Source organism: Phycodurus eques, chromosome 13, assembly GCF_024500275.1.
Source record: "Phycodurus eques isolate BA_2022a chromosome 13, UOR_Pequ_1.1, whole genome shotgun sequence".
Lineage (NCBI taxonomy): Eukaryota > Metazoa > Chordata > Actinopteri > Syngnathiformes > Syngnathidae > Phycodurus > Phycodurus eques.
In genome coordinates, this window is record NC_084537.1 from 23,192,050 (window position 1) to 23,216,437 (window position 24,388).

Below are 24,388 nucleotides of genomic sequence, written 5' to 3' on the forward strand. Positions count from 1 at the left end.
ACGCTGCCTGCACCAAAGTCAGGCGAGTGTACCACTACACCATCAGTGACTCAATCCGAAACATTTGCCTCCATTTCATCTTCAAGTGGTGAGTAGTTTTACTTTATTTCACTTTCATTTTAGAGTGGTTAACTCAAGATTTTTGCACTAGTGTTTAAGCCAAGAGTTATGCAGGGCCACACTAAATTCATAGAAAATATGGTATGATCAATTGAGAATGGAAAATGAGCAAAGACAACGTAGCCAACAAATCGACGTCTGCTCCTGCACCATTACGTCTGCGAATGGTGAGTAGTTTTATTTTATTTTTGATTTATTTTAGAGTGGTGAACTTATTTTTACACTTGTATGACAGCCAGATGAGTTCAAATGTTACTTAAAACGCTGCCTTTATAGTCAATAAAATTTATGATGGTGACACATTAGGTTTGGCACACATTTTTTCATTTTGTATAATGTACAAAATTTACATGAAACAATCTAATGCAACAATCTAACAAATTACGTTTTCAGCATTTGTCGGTTTGATATTTTCACAAAATGGCCTAGGTTTTATGTGCTTCTAGTATTGGGACGCACTGATGGGCCGGATCAAAAGCTCCCACGGGCTCGTGCGTGCCCCGCGAGCCCCAGGTTTCCCACCCCTGCTTTTAGCGGTCGGGCTGTCTGGCATCATTTCCATAATTTCATCACAAGGATACAAAAAATGTTCTCATAGTGTGCTCAGTTTGAATGACTCCCTTCTCCGTCCCGGGTCCTGTAGAAAGTAGCGAGCACACACAGACATGAGTGCGTGTGAGACACGGGGCCAATGTAAATACTGGGGGAATCTTTCTGTTTTGCTTTTGCAAGCCAAATGAAATGAGTTTGGTGGGGGCGAGCTCCACAGTGCTCCACTATTACCTTGTGAGCAGGCAGAGGATAAAATCCTCCCTGCTGCTGGTAATGATTGACTGTGTGAGGAAGAGGGGAAGAAAAAAAAAACATGAGGAAAGTTCAGCCTTACCTTGGCAGGGTGCGTGGAAGCACTTTTGAGAGTCTTGCTTTGCCCTCCTTTGTCAGTCAGAGGTGCAGAAAAGGCTGAGAAAGTGTCCGTCATGGAGCTCGCTCATTCCAGCCTCGCTTTTGGCTCAAGATGGAGTCCAAGCACTTGGATTGAAGTTGCCTTCTTTTTGTGTGTGTGTGTGTGTGTGTGTGTGTCGGCCGGGTGGTCCTCGCAGAGTTGCACTGAACCGCCACTCGCTACCTCGGCACGCTTTCCTTCAGTCGAAGCTGCGCGCTGCAGAAGAGCAGCAAGTCCAGGCATGGGGATGGTCCTCCCACTGCTCCACTGCGCCGTCTCTCTCCGGTTCAACCCCCCCCACCCCCACCCTCCAGCCTCCTCCCTCCGCCTCTGTCCATTTGTTCACACGCACACTTCCTCCAGACGCCCCCCAAAGGACGCCCCCCGCCCCCCGCCCCCGTCCGAACTACCGTCCCGTGTGGAGACCATCGGTATGAACTATAGTGCGCCCTCTAGCACAGTAAAACAATTAATATTAGAACTCAAATTTAATTGTACAGTATTGTTTTTATTAAGATTTTTAGGATAATTATTATAAATTTATGCTGTATATCACGTTAATTTTGTAAGTCGTCTAAGTGTTGCAGATTACCATTATAACGTGCACGTCACTTTGTGATAATGCTCGTTTATATCATATTAATAACACTAACACCATAGGAGTGTAAAATGTTTCTTAATATTCTGTCATGTTAGTTAAATTCTTTATTGCATATTCAACTTTTTTCTTTTTTTAATTACAACTAGCATTCAGTGCATTGGAACAATTTTCCTTCTGGTTTTAATGTCCTACTCATAATTACTTTCTGAATTTGATTTCACATTTTTTTTAAAGATATCTTGTTTTTTCTTGTGTTCAAAATCATTACATCGACATCACCTTAAGGGGTGCAGCTCAAAAAATATGCATATGTTAGAAACGTTCATTTATTTCAGTAGTTCAATTCAAAAAGCGAAACATGTTACACAAATTCATTAAACACATGGGACAATACTTACAATAAAGCCAATTAATTTTAAAAAAAAATATGTTTTCTTATGTAATATAATTTCAGATGGTGAATTTTAAGTTTGTTAGGACAAATCATTATTTTGTTTTTCCTTTGAAAATAATCTTTTTTTTCCCTGTGTATAGTAAATTTCATTTTTTTTAAACTAATTACAGAAATATATTATGTTCGCCATATTCCAATTTATTGAGATGAAAAGCCCCTGTATTATGAGTTTTTTTTTTAAGTTTTAAAATTTGCATTCCGTTTCAATTATTCTAAAACAGGGATATGGGTTTAGTTTTCTAAAACCAACTGTTAAGCTGTCGTTCTATTTCTTTTGCGCTCACCAAAAATGTTGAAATGGAAAACAAAATTTAAATGACAATTAGCGCCACCCTTAGGTAAGAATTGATACTACTCTCCTGTACGTTTTTTTTTTTTTTTGTATCCGCAAAATAAATAAATACACAGGAATCGAAAAATGGAAATAAAACCTTTATTTTTTTCATTCACTTTTAAGTAATATTTAGTAGCAGTAGTATATTTTTTTAATTAACCAAATCAATGTTTGAATGGAAGACAACTTTTAAATGTAGTTTTTTTTCTGCTTAAGAACAAAACACATGAAGAGTGAAGCTACAACCAACTGTTATCAAAAAATCGCAAGTGACAAAACAAGCAAACAATCAATTTCAAATAAAAGACTGCACTCTAAAAAAAAAAGCCATATATTAAAATGAGTTATGAATATATGCATTTATGCAAGGCTGTGAATTATAGTAAGCATAAGTTTAAAAAACAAAACAAAACACCAGATCAAACCACTCATGCAAATACAGAATCATATTCAATTCTAAAGATCCCAAAATCTCAAAAATACCACAAAAAACTTTTGAAAATGTTTAAACTGTAAGATAGTTAATAAAAATCTGTAGTTCTGATTGTAGTTTTTATTATTTATTTGTTTTATCTGTTCTGGGCACTAAAATGGAGAATTAATAGTTGGCACTTGTGTTGCTGGACGAGACGTTGTAGGTGTATGTAGATGAATAATCCACACTGCCTCTCCGAGATCCACTTCTAGAGCCAGACCTAGAGCCAGACCGAGATCCTGGGTTGGAGACGTTGTAAGGGCTGCTGAGTCCCTTTGATGACACCGAGGAGGCCTGCAGCATCTTCATACCGTTGCTCTCTTCCACCATGCAGCTATCCATGGCTTCCTTGTAGGAGATCTTCAGTTTGGTTTTGGGACAGGTCAGGTTTTTCGGATAGTTGCGGGTATCCTGAAGCTTCTGTGCCGCTAGGCCGTCCAGCCAACGTTTGCGGATGGCCTCCTCAATGGTAACACGTTGTCCAGTGCCGGGCTCTATCAGGCCTCCGGTCAGGTATTGAAACTCCAGGAACCGCTGCCCAGCCTCGTAAGGTAGCCACGTCTCCTTCACCGCCTCTGCTGCGGACATCCTCCTCTTAGTCTTCACATCCTCAAAACCAAGATAGGCTTTCTGTGCAGCCTTCAGTTTATTGGCCATGGCTTCGTCAAGGACACAATGATGGACAGCGTCCTGTAGCTTTAGTCTCTGGCCAGTTGCAGGGTTGATAATTCCTCCAGTGCACGCCTGGGCCTCCAAGAGCCTCTGTGCAGTGATGGTATCCACTATCCCTCTTCTATTTGCTTCGGGAATGGTTATCTTTTCCAAAGTCTCTGTGTCAAATATGGCTGCCACTGGGCTCTGGTCATCAAACAGCTCGGGGGGAGAGACTGTAATGGAAATACTGTTGAAGCGTTTCCGAACGGTCGGAGAGGACGGTGTGACCAGGGTGGGACTGCTGCAGGTAATCACATCCTCTGCACTGCTGGCTGTAATTGTCATCTCGTTGCCACTGCTTCTGCTGGAAATGTGGTCGGCAAACTGCGTCAAGGTTAAGGTTCCGGCCCGATACTGATCTAGGGAATTCTGGTCAATAATACCACGCTCCATGCAATCCTTAATGTCGTACTGGGTCCCCGTCTTTCTGTCCACTATCACCAAGCGTGTAGAGCCATCTGATTGTTTGATAGTAATTTCTTCCCACTCACACTCCTGTTCTGACAAGTCTAGAAAGGTGTCATAGTCGATTAACTCGCGGTGATAGGCCTCCCTCACTGACATCTCTAGACCAGTGTCTGGGTCAACAATCACCACCCGCCTCTTGCGGAGGACATTACTTCGGCTCTCTTGTGATGTCTGGACCTTCTTCTTGTCTTTAAGAGGCAGGAGTACGAGGCTGGTTTTGGGATCGGTGATGCACCTCTCCTTCAGCTGAAGATATGTTAGGTTCTCCTTTGTGTTTGGGTCAAAGAATCCTTTTGTGTCATCCCCTTCATAGGTTAGGATCTCATTCATCTCCTCATCAAAATATCCTCGTTTATAAGCAACAGAAACATCAATACGATGGCTCTCTTTTGGGTCAATAATTCCACCGCTGGCAATCTGAGCCTCAAGTAGACGGATTCCATGGCCTTTCTCAATAAGATCTTTCTCAATGGCCTGGAAAAGGGAGATGGTCTTTCCTGTGGCAGGGTCAGTGTAGCCAGTTACAGCCCTTTCTGCAGATAGCAATTTATTCTTAAATTCTTTTCCTACCAGGCCTCTCTTTGTGGCCTCATCTACTGTCAAAAAGACATTGTTGACTGGGTCAACAATGAAGCCAGCTGCAGCTTGGGCTTCAAGAAGCTCCAAGGTGGTTCCCCTCATAAGCAGACCTTCCTTCATTGCCTGATAAAAGGGCCATATTCTGTCGTTGACCTCGTCATAGATCCCTGCAATACAGGTAGATCCGTAGAGGTAAGACTTCAGCTTTTCCTCAATTTCTCTGCTGGTGAGTGCCCCTTCTCTAAGCTTTTGCAAATCAGTTTCATCAAGCAATTCAGAACGGATAAGCTCTGTCACAGTGACTTCCCCACGGAGACCCTTTACTGTCATGGGTTTTTCTGGGCCATGAAGCAAAAGTAAACCATGAACAGGTTCCACGGTACACTTCCTCCTAAGGTCACCATAGCTCGTCTTTTCTCCTGTTGTTGGATCCAGGTAGCAGGCAGGTCTTCTGTTTAAAGCCCTGTAGAGCTCCTCATCAATAAGATTGCGATCTAGTGCTAAATCTTTCGGAAGGAAGACACTGAGAACAGGGTCCAATATTCCCCCAACAGACTCCTGAGCCTGCAATAAGCGGAGTGCAGTCTCCTTGTCAATTCGGCCTTGTTTGCAAGCCTGGCCCACAGATAACACTTTACCTGTGTAAGGATCTTTGAAACCAACGCTTGCAGCTTCAGCTTTCACCAAGACGTCTCTGTCCTCTGTGTCCACGATCCCTCTGGAACAAGCAGTGTCCACAGGCATCTTGTCGTTAAGAGCAGGGTCTGCTATGTAGCCTGTTGCTGCTTGAGCCTCCAATAACATGAGTGCACTCTCTGGGCTGAGGAAATTTCTTTTTTTGGCTTCGGTGAAGGGCATTTTCCCTTGGGAACCTATCATCATGCCAGCAATAATGCCTGTACCTTTTAGATTTACTTGGATGTCGACGGCTACCTCGTCCACTGTCTTTTTCCCCTGCAGAAGCAGCTCTAGAGTCGCCTTGCTGATGATACCACAGTCGCAAAGCTGGTGGGCTGTGACTTTGCGGCGCACCCCATCAAATACAAGCTTAGAGGGGTCAATTGTTGCAACCTTCATATCCGTCTGGGTCTGTCTACTCAACGTGCTTGGCCTCCTCTGCAACCTCTCTATCTCCCTCTGCAGTGCATCTCTCTTGTGAGCAAGCTCTGTCGCCTCCTTCTCGGAGCTCAACAGCCTGCTCTTGTAACGTTCCTCGACACTTTGAAGCTCTCTCATCAACCTGTCAATCTCCTTCTTTAGACTCAACCTATCTTGATCTGTCTTGGACCTGTCTGACTCCCACTGCCTGAGCTGGCTCTCCTTCAGCTCATACTGGCTCTTCAAAAGAGTGAAATCTTTGAGAACAGTGTTTTTCTCATCGACCAAGCGCTGCTTGTTGCGAAGCTCAGTCTCCAGTGAATGTTTGATACGGGCCAGTTCCTCTTCAAGGCGCTTCTGACGGTGTTTGTCCTGGTCCAACAATTTAAGCTTTGAAAGCAAATCATCCCTCTCCAGCAGCACGTCACTGTACTTGCTTTGAGACTCGTGCACCATGATGGATGTCTGTGGAGATAGGAGCAAACACACAAGACTTAAACATGCGAAGGGAAGTCTACATAAAAATAAGAAGCTACTCTTAGTACTGAGCTACATGTACAGTGGTCTCTCAGAACTCAATGATTTATTTATTTAGATATCACGAGGGATGAGAAGCGGTGCTAAAATTGAGTAAAGTGAAGCTAGAGATGACGAGAACTGATCCTTCTGTGAGTGTGCTACTCGCCAAGAGATGAACTAACGGCTCTTAGAAAACTGCATTCGTTTGTTTACATTCAAAAAGCTCTGGCACCGAGCGACGTCATACACGATGTGATCGCGGAATGACAATTTTGCAGAATTACACTCAATGCTGGTCACAGGAGACTTCAATCATGTCCCTCTCTCATCGAGCAACAGTTTTATACAACTGTTCAACAAGCGGGAATAAAACTGCACCTCTTGTATGCCAAATTGCCACTGTGATTGGAGTTGTTCTTGAATATCTTAATAAGAAAGAATATTGAAAGGTATTATTTTACTTTTATGGTTATTTGTTTTTTTTTGTGGTTTGTTATGTTCTATTTTTGATCTTAAGTCTAGCACTTTGTTACAGCTGCTGTTGTTGTTAAAGTGCTCTCTAAATAAAGTTAAGTATTGTTAAACTTGAATTTTAAGAACAATTAAATAACTCATTTTGACACTTACAGTCAATGACAATTAGCTATGTTGAAGTAGTTCATTGAACCTCGCCTTACAATTACCACTTATTCTATTTCTATATTTCCCTTAGGGAAATTTTATTTGACATCTAAACAAAATGAACAATGTCCTTGAATGGACTATGCCTGGGTTCTGAGGGTCCACTGTAATAATATATCTATGCATGTGCAATTAGTATACAGTGATAATGAGTTGTGGCTGGTTATAGTTGAAAGCACATGCAGATCTGAGGAGAAACGAGAATTTCTTGCAAAACTCGCTGAATACACCATCTTGTGTCTGGTAATGTTACATAAACGCTTTGTGTTCAGTCTTACGACTCGGTAATTGTTCATGCAAAAGCAGAAGAAAAAATATTGTGGAATTATGGAGAGGCGATCCTTCAGTACAATCAAAAATACCTCAAAAGACTGCTTTTGGAATTTGTCTATTTCGACCATAAGCTTTTCTCGCTCCTTGGTCAGGTCGTTGATGAGAGCTTGGAGCTCCGCTGTCCTCTTGTTGCTACTCTGAAGTTGGACATGCAAGGCTGCGATCTGAGATGCATTTTCCCCATCGACAGCATCCCTGCTAAGCCTCAGCTCATCCCTCTCCTGTCTAAGGGCTCTCAGCTCCTCCTCCAACCTCAGTCTCTCCTTTGTCAGGTTCTGTGTCAGAGTTTTCAGACGCTCTATTTCAGTGGTGCATTCATTAAGGTGGCGGCTTTTGTCCTCGATGGTTTTGTACAGACTTTCATTGCGTTGCTGGAACTCCACAATCTGGAGTTGATCATTGTGAAGCTTCTGTTTCACGGTCTTCAGCTCGGCGATCACAGCTGCCAGTTCATCTTTGGTGAGTTTGTGCTCCCTGAGGCTCTTGTCCCGAGCCTCCTGAAGAGCTCTGAGATCCTGCTCGTACTTCCTTTCAAAGTTTGTAGCCTCGAGCTGAATTGACTTGAGGCTTGTGATTGTGGTGGTGTACTCTTTGCATGTGTGTGTCACCCTCTCTAGCTCCGACTCAAGTCTCTTCCTGCGTGTGAACTCCTCTTGGGTTGCCTTCTTTTGCTTCTCCACCTCAGCTCCCATGGCATCCAGAGAGCATTGTAGTTCCCGGATACGGCTTTGGAGCCTCACAGCGCTCTGCTCTGCCTTGTTCCGGTCACTGGTCTCCTTCTCCAGCTCAACTCGGGTGATGTGGATCTCCTTCTGAGATAATTTAAGCTTGTTAATTGTCTCCAGACAGGAGACGTTCTTGGCCTTTAGCTCTTCCTCCGATTGTTTTAGGAGATTGATTTCCAATTCCAAGGCCCTTCTCTTCTTCCCTTCCTCTTCGACATCACGTGTAAGCATGCTGATCTGCCGGCCTTTATCCTGAATATTTCTGGCAGCCTCTTTTAGTTTGAGCTCATCCTCATCTCTCTGCTGCGTGAACTTCCTGATTTGCACCTCCAGCTCACTCCGTATCCTAGTCTCTTGAGTCAACGACGTCCTCTGCTGGTTGGTCTCCATCTCCGCTCTGTTTTTCTGCTCTTCGGCGTGGGCGATGGAGAGTTTGAGTCTGCGCAGCTCATCTTCGAGATCTCTCGTCTGTCCAGCGAGTATCTCGTACTGCCGCCGGACCTCGGCCGAGTCCTCTTCCTTCTGCTGCGAGGCTTTCAGGACGGTGGTCTTGGTGACGTGGATCTGGGTCTCGTATGTTTGCTTAAGTTGATTCATCTCCTGGGTGCACTGTGTTCTTACCTTTGAAATATCTGACTCGGCATTGCGGCGACGTGCCGCCTCCTCCTCCAGCAGTATCTTCAGCCTCTCAAGCTCACGTTCCTTGTCCTTGACAGTCTTTTCCAAGTCAATCTTGATCCAGTTAATCTCCTCAAGCTCTTTCTGTCTGCGGCGAACAGCCGCCTCATATTCTTCTTGTTGGCTGGTGTAGCGCTCTTCGGCCAGCCTTTTTTTCCTCTTTTCTTCCTCCAGTTGGTACTTTATGCGGTTGAGCTGGTCAGTCAGCTCTTGGATCTGGCTGTGGGTACTGTCCAGGCTCTCCTTGGCGGCAGATACTTGAAAGGATGTGGTTCTCTTCACTTCTTCCAGAGAAATGAGCCGGTCTTTTGACTGGCTGAGATCCAGCTTGAGGCGGGCCAAGGCGTCTTCCAAAGCCTTATTTTTCCCGCCACTATCCCCGAGCTCCTCCTTCAGACGCCTAAGTTCCTCCTCCAGCAACTCAATCTTGGTGTTCCTAATCTGTGGATGAAAACTATTTTAGATCGGTTTGGTAATTTATCTTCCATCGAATGTACTAAGTGGTACTGAAAGTTACCTTCAGCTCTTCCATGTTCTTCAGCAACTCCCCAAGAAACTTGTAATAGTCACCTGAGCGAGTCAGGAGCTCAATGTAGTGGGACTGGAGGTCAGATGCCTGACGGTAGGAAGAATTACAGAATTAACTTTCTAGTAGTAATAAAACAGACCTTAAGGTTGTTGACATTTAATGAAAACAGAAATACAGGGGGTCCTCAGTTTATGATAGAAATCTGCTCCTCTGGTGGTGACTAACCTTAATTTGTAAGTAAGTCAGAACACACCATCGTGTGTCGATAACCTTCTCTAAAATAGTATTAAAGTTGCATTTAGAGTAAATAATTGTATGAAAAATACTTCTAGGCAATGAGTATAAAGCCATCAAATGAAAGTATAGTAAGTGCAGCAATAACGGAAAAAAATATATAATTTTTATCATGTTATGTTAAAAAGTAAGACATGAATAAAAAATGTAAAACATAGAAACAACACATCATGGCAGGGTTCAGTTGTATACCACAGCAAACCACAACATGTATTATCTTTCTAAAGCCAGATGATACAACTATTGTATGGGATCTCATTATCTTATGCAAGTATAATTAATGAAGCGACCAGTGAGTGTAGTGACCTAATGACTAAAAAACATTATTCATACCTCCTGTCTGACAACAGTAGCAGGGGACTTCAGCATGGTTCTTTTGATGGGAATATTAAGGAGTGTTTCCAGGCCGGAACTGTAGGAAGACAGCTGCAGCTCATAGTCCTGAAAACACACAACATCACACAGTCAGGAGAGGAGAGGTTGGTTTTTTTTGTAGCATCGGAGCATGTGGTGGTCGGCCAATGTGTTTTTTTTTCTTTGAAGCTCGACCAACCTGGATGGAGGCAGCGCAGATATCCGCATCTTTCTGGACACTCTCCACTTTGTCCTTCTTTCCTTTAATTTCACCGTGAAGTATCTATGTACGTAGGGATTCTCAGTTGAATGAAACTTTCCCATTGTAGGTATATGCAAACAAGACAGCACATGAGGAAACATGCCTTCTGCTGGTTGAGGTAGTCCATGACCATCTGGATGTTAGTTAGTTTAACATTCTGAAGGCCGTCCTGGCGCTTCCTGGCATTGTTTATCCACTGGTCAATGGAAGTGCTGCTCTGCTGGTAGTTTTTCAGCTGCTTCTCGTGATTCTCCAAATCCCACAATCTGAAAGAGGAAAGCGTGGGAGGAGGAACAATGAAGGGATATTTTTAAGTCTCATCACCAAAAGCTAAACAGGAATAAAATGTGTAGGTGTACTGACCGGGTGTCAATTTGGGTTAGAATGCGGCCCCAGCGGTCAGACAGCTGACCCACCAGCTCCGCATATTTGGACAAGTCCACGTCACATCTGTGGAAGGACTCTGAGACTTGACTGTTCCACTGAACTGCTTTGGCCAGCTCCGACTCCATCGTGGTCAGCAGGTCTTTTTTGTGGTCAAGCTCAATCTTCATTTGCTTTAAGAGAGAATTTAAAAAAAAGTACACATCTGAACATGAACACATCTGAGTAACTACAAGCCCAATTCCAATGAAGTTGGGACGTTGTGTTAAACATAAATAAAAACAGAATACAATGATTTGTAAATCATGTTCAACCTATATTTAATTGATTACACTACAAAGACAAGATATTTGATATTCAAACTGATAAACTTGATTGTTTTTAGCAAATAATCATTAACTTAGAATTTTATGACTCCAACACGCTCCAGAAAAGCTGGGACAGGGTCATGTTTACCACTGTGTTACATCACCTTTTCTTTTAACAACATTCAATAAACGTTTTAGGCTTCATAATGCGCCACACATTTTCAATGGGAGACAGGTCTGGACTGCAGGCAGGCCAGTCTAGTACCTGCACTCTTTTACTACGAAGCCACGCTGTTGTAACACGTGCAAAATGTGGTTTGGTATTGTCTTGCTGAAATAAGCAGGGGCGTCCATGAAAAAGACGTTGCTTGGATGGCAGCATATGTTTCTCCAAAACCTGTATGTAGCTTTCAGCATTAATGGTGCCTTCACAGATGTGTAAGTTACCCATGCCATTGGCACTAACACAGCCCCATACCATCGCAGTTGCTGGCTTTTGAACTTTGTGTCCATGAAAGTCCGGATGGTTCGTTTTCTCTTTGGCCCGGAGGACACGACGTCCACAATTTCCAAAAACAATTTGAAATGTGGACTCGTCGGACCTCAGAACACTTTTCCACTTTGCATCAGTCCATCTTAGATGAGCTCGGGCCCAGAGAAGCCGGCGGCGTTTCTGGGTGTTGTTGATAAATGGCTTTTGCTTTGCATAGTAGAGTTTCAAGTTGCACTTACGGATGTACTGCCAAACTGAATTTACTGACATTGGTTTTCTGAAATGTTCCTGAGCCCATGTGGTGATATCCTTTACACATTGATGTCAGTTTTTGATGCAGTGCCGCTTGAGGGATCGAAGGTCACGGGCATTCAATGTTGGTTTTCGGCCTTGCCGCTTACATGCAGTGATTTCTCCAGATTCTCTGAACCTTTTGGATGATATTATGGACCGTAGATGATAAAATCCCTAAATTCCTTGCAATTGTACGTTGCGGAACATTTTCCTTAAACTGTTCAACTATTTTCTCACGCACTTGTTCACAAAGAGGTGAACCTCACCCCATCTTTGCTTGTGAATGACTGAGCAATTCAGGGAAGCTCCTTTTATACCCGATCATGACACCCACCTGTTCCCAATTAGCCTGTTCACCTGTGGGATGTTCCAAACAGGTGTTTGATGAGCATTCCTCAACTTTCTCAGTCTTTTTTGCCACCTGTCCCAGCTTTTTTGGAACGTGTTGCAGCCATAAAATTTCAACTTAATGACTATTTGCTAAAAACAATAAAGTTTCAGTTTGAACATTAAATATCTTGTCTTTGTAGTGTCCCATCCATCCATCCCATTTTCTGAGCCGCTTCTCCTCACTAGGGTCGCAGGCGTGCTGGAGCCTATCCCAGCTGTCAACGGGCAGGAGGCGGGGTACACCCTAAACTGGTTGCCAGCCAATCGCAGGTCTTTGTAGTGTATTCAATTAAATATAGGTTGAACATGATTTGCAAATCATTGTATTCTGTTTAACACAACGTCCCAACTTCATTGGAATTGGGGTTGTACTTTATGACAGCAATATTCTGCTCAATACGACACTGTTCTGTTCTCCAAAACAGGAGAACAGAACATTTACAGAGAGATCCCTTCAAAAATAACTGATAACCTTAGTAAATAAAGGAACTGTATTTTAAATTTGTAAAAACCTTCAGAGTGCTCTGGTAGTTGTCCAGTTCTCGTGGGTCCAGCGAGGTGGTCTCTTTCTCCATCAGGCGGGCCTCGTGGACTTTGACGACATCTTCAACCTGGAGAAGAGTCTCCAGCAAGGACTTCAGCGCTGAAAGTCTGTTGCCAAGTGTATATTATCTTACTTTTTGTTGTGTTTCTTGCTGTATTTCTTTTCCAAAAGGACAAAGCACCTTTGGATGTAAGCCGAGTAGAGACCCTGCAGACCTCCCAGTTTCTGGCTGATGATTTCCAGCTCCGAGTGGAGGAACTTGGCTTGCTCGGAGTCGGGATGGATCCCTTCGAGCTGCTTAAGAATCTTCTCTCTTAGGCGAAAGTACTCGTCGTGAATGTAGTCCAGATCTTGGTGCACAGTCTGGACATCAATGTATACAGCACATTAAATCCAGCGTAATAATCATCCATCGATACATTCCCTATCGTGCTTTTCGTCATTAGAGTCACAGAGTGCACCCTGGACTGGTTGCCGGGCAACCGCATGGCATATATAGACAAACAAATTCAAACAAAATTTTATTTACGGTGAAAAAAAGTCTTAATAATGTGAAGCACCGCTATTTACAGGGGATGGGGAACGAGCCCTGCCGTGAATGGTGAAATTGCATGAGTACTAACTGACACCACCCATAAATAATTTTTAATTGCCTATAGATGCCATAAGATGGCAGCCAATCACAATTTTTGTCTAAATGAAACTCCTAAGCTCACTCCAGCTCAGTTTCTTGTCACGGAGATGTCACAAGTTGGCAGAAAAGCACTACTTTAGTCTAAATGAAGCTCTTCAACTCATTAAACTTGGCACCAAGATGCCACAAGATGATGGCAAAGCAAAACGTATTGCTCTGAGTGAGAACATAAACAGTAAATAGGTGAGTTGCAAATAACAGCGAAAAGGATCCAAACAAATGAGCTGAACCACAAATACGTAATTTGCGTCCAGTTTTTATGTCGGTGAAAACACGCGTAAGCACAGGCAGAACATGCGAACGACAGAGAGCTGCGATTCGAACCGCGACCTCATAACTGTGAGGCAGACGCGCTAACCACTAGGCTACTATGTCCCTCCAGCATGATCAAGTGCTTCTAATTTTGTCATTTGCCTACAAGGTGATGAGTGACATACCTGCAGTTTTTTGATGTGCACCAAGCACTCTTGTAGACTGTTTTCCCCGGAGCAGATGTGCAGATGGCCGGTGAGTGCGGACTCGGCCAGCTCAAGCCTCCTCCGGAGCTCCTGCAGACTGCTGAGCAGTGCGATGCTTAGGGCGTGGATTTTGGGAGGCGCGGGTTTGCTTGTCTCCTGTTTGGTTTCCTCCTCTTCAAATGGGGGAAAAAAAAAAAAAAAGAAAGAAGAAGCAGTTGAAGAAAATCACTTGATGGTGCAAAACAAATCAAGCACTAGGTCATTAACGGCGAACTGGACAACTCACTGTGGCCGGTCAGCTGGATAACAAGGGTGTCATAATGGGTCTGGGCTTTATCAAAGTGGTTCTGGATGCTGAATTTCTCCTCTTCCCCGAAAAGGTCACAACCTTGACTAGTGCGTAGGAACTCTTGGTAGTGGGTCTCCAGTCTTTTGATGATGCTGCGGTACTCCTCGGGACGCATTTTAGATATCTGCCGTTCAAACGACGACGAGGAAGGTGAGCAAAATCTGGCAAATTGTTCAAGTCGAGTCAATGTTGTAATACCTTACCATGGAGAATGTGAGGGAGTTAATGTAGTTGATGTCTTTGACGCAGTACTGCCACGAGATGAGGCTCTTGATGTTAATGTAGAGCTGATTCCAGATGGCCAGGATGGCCTCATAATACTGCTCATTCCTGGGAACAACCACGTTTGAAGCATAACAACAGACACCACAACTACAATTCTGCAGAAGTTAACATGCACCGGTTAACATTGTCTGATGGTTTTAGTGTGCCAAAATGACTTCAAAACAGTTAGCAGACCCCCAAAAAACACTTTTCGAAATTAAATGAAAGTGCCCTGCAATTAACTGACAACCTCACCCAAAGTCAGAGGGCTTTGCCTCCGGCTCAGAAAATGGATTATTAATTCAAATTGCATACGCTTTTTTATTTCACTTCCACTAATTTACCAAAACCACACTGAAGCTGCAATCTTCACTGGACAGGTCCTACATATGGGTACAAACTCTGCCGAGCAACAGACCCCTAAGACCACACAGGAGTTTGAGTTTCAAACCCAGAATCTTTCCACTGTGAAGCAGACGTGCTAAGCACTACTTCACCGTGCAGCCCATTATCAACTTTTTTATATTTATTCTATGTACCGTCTATTCGTGGGGGATAGGAACTGCACATAGTGAAAAGTCCGTGGATAATTGACTCTGATTTTAATTGCATTGAAAAAGAATAAAACCCCAAAAATCTTGAGGAAGCGGGGATAAACTACCATTAAGCGTTTTCGGGGTTGCCCCCCCCCCCCCCCCCATAAAAAAATTAAAATAAAATGTTTTTTTAATCCACAGGTGCCAACCACAAGTATGCAATATAATTGTACTGTGTAATTAGTGAAAGAACCCTTTTTTATGTGCTGCTTTATTTCACTTCCAACAGCAATTGACTACGAAATACACAGACTAAATGACAAACTGGCTACTGTTGCTGGCAGATTTTTTTTGCCCAATTAAATGAAAGTGAAAAAGTTAAAAACATATCATTTGGCAGTCGCACTCACTCGATTAATATATAAATACGAAATGAATAAAGGACTTCATAATGTTACGATACAAAATGCTTCTAGGCAGATCGCTGGAGTGCGTGCCCACCCATCAAGTGTGAAATAAAACACTGAGTAGCCACTCACTTCATCTCATGGCCTCAGCTCCGTCAACAGTCGTCATAGTAACAAATGCAGTGCTCCGCATATGCATAAAACGCCAATATTTGTGAGATTATTCCGAGTGTAACGTTCCTCTATCACTCCTCTCACTTGTTAGCGAGGCCGATGCTGAGGGGGTTTGGCGGGGGGATCAGCAGACACACGGAAGGAATCAACATGTCCAGACCTCCTGGTCCGGTCACGAGCCACTTGCTGCGCTGCGTGTTGTCTTTCAATATGCCCTCGTTCCCTTTCAGGATCCCTTTCTGAAAAACAGCATGAAAACCTCAACAGTGAATTACCAACAAACCACATCCTGTCATACTTCCAATTCAAGGTCTTGACAACCAGATTGATCCTCTTTCTGTCAATGTACTCTTGTACAATGTACATAATGACTGAAATAGTTATTCTTGCTTGAAAATGTCACCAAGCAGTTTGTTGATTGGTCGACTGAAATCAAATACAGTAGTTCTGCTGTCTTGTAGCAATGCGGGCAGGGTCGGTTTGGAATGACCACGTACTGTACGTTACCCAATATAGTTCATTGGTCTTCGAGGACCCACCTGGTCCTGCTTGAAGTCGCACAAGGCCTGGACCATGATAGGGTTGCTGGTTGTTGTCGGCTCCTCAGGGTTGCGGGGCTTCAGCCTCACAATATTCTTGGCCTTGTTCACCAGACTTTTGACCTGTCTCTTATTCTCTATGATGCGCTCCTTCTCTTTCTGCGGACAGCACAAAAAACAAAAAAAAAGGGGGTATTCAGTGCAACCAATTATTTCGTGTCACATTACGTAGCCCATGTATGTAGTTCTCAACTGTTGTCACACATTTTCCTGTTGTCGCTAAATCGTGACTTACTTAAATAGATGCTATGGATGATAAGGAATATACACACACATTTACACAAACACACTTTTTAATGACACATGCTTACATGTTCAAAGTGCCTGTGAGAGCCCCTTACTAAGTGCAACTGCAAGCACAGAAATGAATATATTGGCACTGAGCTCATCTTTTTCACAAAGTGCAACATCAATAGTTTGTCTTCTTTTTAGGAAACGAAGGATGCGAACCAAAGCAACCGTAGCAGTTTTAATGGTGATATAAAAACACCAATGACATTTTTTTATGTGAGAGGCTGTTTAAATGCAAATAGAAGTTGTGTTTACACCCCAAGTAATAATGTTTCTGATGTATGCCTGTCATAATAATGTTATTTTCCAATTGACAGGCAAATCCAAACCCGAATTTAACCCGGATTTTACATGGAAACACGCCATGGTCTATCGGTAACCCGACGCAATAACAGTGAATATTCGGACGAAAAACATTTATAGACCATATAAATAGAAGAATCCCATGAAAACGAGTAAATCAGGCTCTGACTGGGGGTACCTTCCTGTACCGCAGGAAAACGTATTCTTACGCCGTGTGAAACCTCGAAATGACGTATGTCATTACTGGCGTAAACTGAGAACCCCCTCTGACTTTTTACTAACGAGCCGCAACCCTCCGAAAACGGCTCTGCGACCCACTTTTGGGTCCCCACCCACCAGTTGAGAATCACTCAATTAACCTGTTCCCCTTTTCGAAGAAGCTCTCCAAACACATTTGTGGGTTTTTTTTTACACATTTTTGCTACGTTGTGGGCTTACTTTTTTCACGCATCACGTGATGTTTTCAACAGATGCACCAGCGGTGCAACCGATTAAAAAAAAAAGATTATTATTATATATATATATATAATATATATATTTGGACTCTGATGATCAGTAGAATATTTGCGTTCCGTCTCTCTGTGGTTGTGAACCCTTTTTTACAAAACTGGTCAAACCAGAGAAGTGTATATGCAAAATTTGTTTTAACATGGAATTCGTCCTTAAGTTCTGGGGAATTACATATTAGCATATCACGGTACCTCCAGCTGTTTCAGGAGTTCCAAAAGGTTTTCCAGTGGGGTGTTCTTGTTGCATGTGAACTTGGTCTGGATGCTCTCGCGGTCCTTTTTCAGCTTCTCGTAGGTCTCATTCGCCTCCTTGAAAAACTGAGCAGGAGATTAAAAAAATACAGTCGGTTATGACCATATATGATGAACCGAATCACGTGCTACTCCAAGGCAGGATGGATGAAACGCTTACCTGGCTGTAGGCTGCATTCTCTTTCAAATGAACATGAATACACTTGGTGATCTGGAGAAGCCAGCTCCACTGGGTCTGTAAGGTGTCCATGTAGGCCTGAGAGCATATACATCCATATTAGAACAGGAGCACGCATCGCCAAAATGATCAGCGAAAAGCTTTTGGGCAGAACAAAAAAAAAAAGTGTTTTTTTTTTTCCTTTTAAAATTTCACCTCCACAAATGTACCTAAACCACAAAGACTAAATTGCACAAAGCTGCGCTAAAATCTTCACTGGACATTTGGACACCAAATCTGCCTATCGACTGCGACTACACACTGAGAAAAAAATAAAATAAAATAAAAACACACGCAAGCACGGGGAGAACATGCAAACTCCACACAGGAGTTCAAATCTCAAACAGAGAATCTCTCAACTGTGAGGCAGACATACTACCCACGACATTAGCTTTGGAAACCACGGCATTAGTGACACATCCTTTGCCTGAAATGCTTTTTTTTTTTTTTCTCTCTACCAACAGCAAGCTACTAAACCATATGGACAAAATTACAATTGCTTTGCACATTTTGTACCCAAATTAAATAAAACACATCATTTGTCATGCGCACTGTAATGCTGTTTACTTGGCAGTGCACCACACATCAGAGAACGGACAGGGAGACCTGACAGGAACAAGGAACTAGGGACCATTTATAATTATGCTACATAATTAATTAAACCTAACAAATAAATGAAATACTCTCGCTCACCCACGAGCCTTAGGATACGCCGTATAGTTAATGGACAAATTAAATGAATTTAAATTAAGATCTTATGTGTTTCTTAAAAAAAAAAAAAAAAAAAAAAAAAACATGGTATGCGTTCCATTGGATCACATAACAGAGAAAGGACAAGAAGTATTTTTATTTATGTATTTTTACACAATAATTGCAATTGGATCAATCCATAACCAATATTTTTTTTCCCACAACGGATCATGAGGGCCTGTCACAATTGGTCCCCCCAAAAAATTCACTGACAATTATGGAAAAAAATCAAAGGGAAAAAAAACAAATGAAAAACTCACTTCAATCTTATCCGAGGCTGGATGGTTGTTGCTCAGGAGGCCGTCCGCTTTCAGCTTGAGCTTGTTCAACTCCTTCTCCTTCTCCTCCAGATCTTTCATCAGCCTCTGTGTGAAGAAGATCGTTAAGGTCAATGACCCCAACCATCCACCAAGTAGAGAACACAGGAATACATTGCAAGTTTACCGAGTAGCTCTCTTGCTTCCTGGGGATGTACTGGTCGATATTTTTGTCTCCCCAGTCGAAGACCAGCTCCTCCTCCTCCTTCTCGTTCACCCACATGATGGCGCGGGAGATCTCCTCGATGATGCTCTGCAGCTCGCGCAGCTGATTCACTCGGTTGTGGGACATTTTCTGTCATGAAACGCACAGTAAAATTAATAAATTAAAAACAAAAACAAAACTGCCACATGTATTTTAAAAAGGAATCATGTTCTACCTGCAGACTCTCCCATTCTTGTTCCATGATGTAAAGGTTGGACTTGTCACCCCTCATGCCCTAAAGACAAGATCTTTTTATTGCCTTTTGATTGTTTAGACATGACCTCAGTTAAGAGGAGCTTCACAAGACACGGACACACGCGGAAGGTCATAGTAGAGTGAAGTAATGCAAGGCTCCGTACCAGTTCGTCCCGGGCACGGTCTACTTCCTGGCTCCTTTGAATACTGCTATGGAATTTGCTGTGGCTCATGATTTGGTTTTCGATAGTGGTTGAGTCTTCCCCCCACGGAGCAGTCTGAATCATGCGCTGCAAGCGTAGGGATAAAATGTGAAGTTTTGTCTTTTTTTTTTTTTTTTAAATTTAAAAAATAGTTTCATAACTCATCTCCCTTTTTGGGTACTTCATAAATTCCAATATTTTGCTAATAACTACAATATTAGCACCACTAACACACAAGCGTAAATATTAAGGAACACCTGTGCAATAATGATGCAGAATACAATAAATACAAAGACAAATATGGTCAATTTGTGTCTGAAAAAGGGTATAATTCATTGCAATTGTAATTTGCATTGACATGGACCTGCACTGCATTAAACTGAGATGATTTGCTTGTCTCGATCCAAAAATAACACAAATATGATAAACACCTCTCAGGACGATGCGGTGCAGTTCTGCAAAGTACAATCGCAATAACAGATATAAATTACTCAAACTGTTGTTGGGGGTGAGGATTTAAATAGTCCCAAAAATATCTTACGGGTTACGTTTTAATTGTATTATTATTTTAAATAATAATAATTAATTATTTTTATTTTAAATAAAATGTATTTTGAAATTTCACTTCAAACAGCAATTTACTAAGGCACACAGGGGGGGGGGGGATCTAAATAGCAAAATATGCACTATAAACAGTATACTGTATATATGGAGTATATTACTATTACTAAACACTAGTAATATCACTTCATTGCATGGATATAAGATATAAGAAGCGTCCCTAACGGGAGTGTTCCAAACTAAAGCATTCTCCACTTTGTCCTCTGGGTGGCACCCTATGCCCGTCTAACATCCATTTCCGAGCAGGAAACTATTCCAGCTATGCCCCTCTTTAGATAAGAACAAACTCTGCCTGTCCCTGCACTTTACTCCCCCTTTTTTTTTCCGCTTCACTCTCTCTTCTCTTTCGAGCCTTTGTTCGCACGCCACTCCCTTCTTCCACGCTTACTGGGCTGAAGCCACACATGACGGCCTCCAAAACAGTAAAAAAAAAAAAGTCCGATCAGATCAGGTGTGTTATGTTATGTTATGTTATGTTAGCGTCAGTCAACAGCATTTTTAAAGCTATTACTTGAGTGTGAGGGGTGAGGTTTGGACGACAGAGTTTAGCGAGGTCACGAGGGCGTTTTCCCACAAGCATGTCAGCCGTCCCCGTCTATCCGACATCTGACTGATAAGTGTCACATTTCACACTCATTTACTTCGCTCCCACCAAACCGATCCGCCCTATTCCCGTTCCCACGTCACCGTTTCACCCCGAGGCCTCGTTCACCGGTGGCGGATCAGGTTTTGGCAGTGTGCCAAGATGGTTTCAGTTGACATCAGGCCAGAAGGAGTGATAGGGAGAGTGCACACCCTCCTCCTCCTCCTCCTCCTCCTCCTCCTCCTGCTCCACCTCTGAGGCTTATGCATGCAATTATCCGCGCAGCTTGAGCAGCTTCAACACGGCGCCGGCGGAAATGTCAAACGTGTTGCAACAACGCCATACGAACAGCAACAAAACCCAACACAATTTGATGCTGTTCATGATGGCGTCTTTACGTGCCAATAACCTGGTACGCGCACACAAAAAAAGGAAACCAAAAAAATCATGTCTGATCACCCAAACATGATCGCAACGTGTCAAAGGTTATGTGACTGTATTTGTATTTTTTCTGCTCCTATTTTGCTTTGTTTTACTCTGCCGTCTACGACGGAAATGACTTCGATCCGCTGCAGGACGCATGCCAGGCCAGTAGTTGGCGATGTCGGCTCGTGTGCATCCACGAAAGCTGCTTGTCCTGCTTGCTCTTATCTGTCACGGTTCTTATTTTGGGATAGATTTGTAAATTTGCGAGCAACTCGTTATAAGCGCTTGGCCACAATTTTTTTTTTTTTTTTTGGTGACTTACGCCCTACATATTTGCATATGACTATATTTTCTTGCTCTACTCTGGGGACAATTGCTTAGAAGATACACTTTCATGTGATGGGAGAATCTCTCCGCATGTTTTGAACTCCTATTTCAATGCCAGAGTCATTAGCATAACATTGAAGTATAACAACTCAACTTTCCATAGCTGACATCATCTTCTTCCTCTTTCATCTAGAGTGTATCAAGAGCTCCTCTGGTGGTCACAGTTAGGAATTGCACTCAATTTTGAATTTGTGTTCTTTAGGACATTATTAATCAAGACTTCCATCTACAGGTGCAGCAGCTCAGTAAGTTAGTATTGTAGAAAAGTTCCTTAAAGTCTGTACTTCAGTTGAAAAAGTAAAACGGATTCATTTAACATTTCACAGAAGGCCAAATATGTCAAATTCAAATTTCCCACAATGGGGAAGCTTCTCAATAGAGTTCCTTGGCACCAAGATGCCACACTTTTATTGCTTTGCACAAAAACAGTGAATAGGTGTGTTTTTTTCTTTTCTTTTCTTTTTTTTTTGCAAATCGTTGAAACCGCAAGATATGGATGTTTCAGTATTAAGATGGAAAGAATTCCCCGTTTTGCTTACGAAACGTTACAAAACCCATCGATATTTTCGAATGTCTCACCTTCTGCTGGCCAATCCAGGCCACGGCGTCTTTAAAGTACCTCCCGCCCTCAGTGGCGCCCAGCGTGCCGGCCGTGTTCCATTTGATGGTCACGGTGCCGATCATTTGCTGTTGGATACCGCCGTACATGTGCTCCAGCTGGTTTACACTGCGGGGTTTCAAACATAAGGAAACGACACGTCCCGTCTGAGCGAGAAAGTCCACATCGTTGGGCGCGCGTAGGAGCTTTTAGGACTTACCTGGCGAAGACGTCGTTGGGTATGCGCATCTGCTGCAGCTCCATGCCGTACGTCCTCAACAGCTCCATGTGGTCGGCCGCCATCATCAGCATCTTCTCGGCCTCGGCGGGCGGACCGCCCTGGCGCCACGGCAGCGATGAATAAACGTGAGCTGCGTTCAGGCGCTTTTCCCGCTTACCGCCCTCGTCGGGTTGTTATGTCAACGAGTCATTTTATCCGTCTTGTGCGGTCAGTCCACAACTAACCGCGGCGCTCTTCTGCTTTGCGCTTATTTCTAGCAACCGAGGCGCCAATGTAGAGCGGAGAGTACTTACGCCGTGCAGGATCATCTTTGCTCTCTGCAGGTACTCATGACTCATGACTTTCAGCTGCATCGCTTTCTCCTGAATGTCCTCCACACTGCAATGCGAGAAAACAATCAATATTCCCACCTTGAAAGGAAACGAATGTGCACTAATTGGTTGGGGGAAATGATCTCGGTAAGTATGAGTGCTGGTCAAGGATTATCCGTTATTTATAGATGTGGGAGTTAAATTAGACCCTCCAAAGAAGAACACGATTGTGGCACAAGTTGGTCTCCTTTAAAAAATAAACCAAAAAAAGAGAAAACTAACATGAAAATACACACGTACACACACACACAGAGATTTGCCATCAGAAGTAAACCATATAAAAATAAAATCTCCTTCACAAAAATAGTAACAGTGTATTACTAACTCCATAAAGAACATTTTAAAAGTTTACCTTCATACAAGTTGAAAGAGAAGTTACCTGTATAATAACACGAAAAAAAGAAAGTAAAACTACTCACATTTGAAGACAACCGACACGCATTGGCGTTTTTAAAAGTTTGCCAAAATTCATAAAGCGCCATATTTTTTCATTCAATGAACTACACTGAGAAACCAGTTCCAAGTGCCATATTGGGTTCTATGGTTATCGTCACAAAACACACGCACCGAGATGTCTCCCAATGATGAAGTTTGAGGTTTTCGTTTGACTTTTGAGGCTTTTTCCAACCACAAATTGAACCACTTTGGAGGTTCCACTTTATAAACGAACATAATAATATCATGAAAACGTTTTAAATTCTTTTTATTATTATCATTTTTATAGTAGACATTTAAAGTTAAATGTCATACAGGTATAAAGTGTTAACAACAGCAAATAATACATGTATATGTTTATTGTGATTTATTTATTTGTTTTTTTTCCATCGTACGGAGCAACCAGTCCACGCGCCATTTCCGGTTCTATGGTTATTATCAGAGAAATCTCACAATGAGGACAGTTGGAAGTTGTAATTGAAATTGTCACTGTGTAAATGAAAACTCAAAGGCCATTGTGAAGCTTCTCAACGGAGGCTTTGTTGCGATAACATTCAACCAGGGTTGGTCGCAAGTGAGATGAGCGAAGAAGGGCAGAGGGGAATTCGGGAGGGGCGTTCCAAGCATTTCCTCTGTTGTGGTCAGAACGTTGAGCAACAGCATCCCATGCAATCAAAGTTACAGTCGTTAAGATAATGATTTTGGTAAACATGTCGATTCAGCACAGTTCCAAAAAGGACTACGCTATTCTTTGTTTTGTTTTGTTTTTTTATGTTTTTTTTTTTTTTTTTTTGGCAAGCCCACTTTGGCTATAGATTGTACTTTCGATATAGTCCCAAAACAGTAAGTGCATTCAAAAGAAATGAGCATCCGGAATGGGTTTGAGGATTTTAGATCCACGGGACGCCTTTTGAAAAAGCAACAGGTGATTATGGAAGTTGGACTTACCTTATCACTCCGCCGCCGCCGCCGCCGCTGCCCATGCTAACTTGCATTTTGCGCCCGCCGGTGCCCCCGTGCGTGGAGGACCTGGAGTAGGTGGTTTTGTACGTGTAGCCGCCGTCCCCCATCTGGTAGTCCCCTCCTTGGACGCCGTTCCCAGACACGAACACCTCGTTCCTGAAGCTGGACGGCGACAAGTCCGGCCGGGAATTACTCCGCTGGCCCATCGAGGCCAGTCTGGACGTGGAACCGCCGAACATGCTCATCTCGCCCCGAGGGGTTGCAACTTTTTGGGAGGGATAAAAAAAAAAAGAAAAAAAAAAAAAGGTCTGCGTGTTTCTCGGACAGACCGTGCGGGCTTCCTTGTCCTCCTGGGGCGCACAATTGGGTCTGCTGCGAATAGGCGGAAGCTGCGCGCTTTTGCTTCGCAAAGAAACCACACCTTGGAGTGCGCGCGTCCGCGTTTGCGCGCGTTTGCCAAGCACTC

At 43.0% G+C, this 24,388-nt stretch overlaps 2 protein-coding genes across 3 annotated transcripts in view; both read right to left on the reverse strand.

Annotated features, from left to right (window-relative positions):
* The window catches only part of LOC133411322 (tensin-3-like), a 37,464-nt gene extending 36,110 nt beyond the window's left edge, over window positions 1-1,354 (reverse strand). The window contains exon 1 of the mRNA XM_061693554.1: window positions 1,007-1,354. Within this exon, the coding sequence (XP_061549538.1) occupies window positions 1,007-1,099 (93 nt within the window). The 5' untranslated portion in view covers window positions 1,100-1,354. The remainder of the gene's footprint in view (window positions 1-1,006) is intronic.
* A 1,183-nt stretch (window positions 1,355-2,537) lies between these two features.
* Window positions 2,538-24,388, reverse strand: LOC133411158 (desmoplakin-A-like). Of its 2 annotated transcripts, none has more exons than XM_061693127.1 (24): window positions 23,908-24,388; window positions 22,447-22,531; window positions 22,133-22,251; window positions 21,894-22,041; window positions 19,259-19,384; window positions 19,075-19,134; window positions 18,822-18,989; window positions 18,638-18,742; window positions 17,571-17,666; window positions 17,351-17,476; window positions 15,996-16,154; window positions 15,541-15,695; window positions 14,279-14,405; window positions 14,013-14,199; window positions 13,706-13,899; window positions 12,756-12,937; window positions 12,543-12,681; window positions 10,525-10,718; window positions 10,265-10,427; window positions 10,099-10,182; window positions 9,879-9,986; window positions 9,240-9,338; window positions 7,349-9,163; window positions 2,538-6,251 (listed from the first exon to the last, which is right to left on the reverse strand). In XM_061693127.1, exons 1-24 carry the CDS (start codon window positions 24,165-24,167, stop codon window positions 3,051-3,053), a joined length of 8,100 nt encoding a protein of 2,699 aa, XP_061549111.1. In that variant the 5' UTR covers window positions 24,168-24,388; the 3' UTR covers window positions 2,538-3,050. The 2 variants fall into 2 exon arrangements, with proteins under 2 accessions (XP_061549111.1, XP_061549112.1); XM_061693128.1 differs by having other exon boundaries at window positions 8,666-9,163; window positions 23,908-24,383.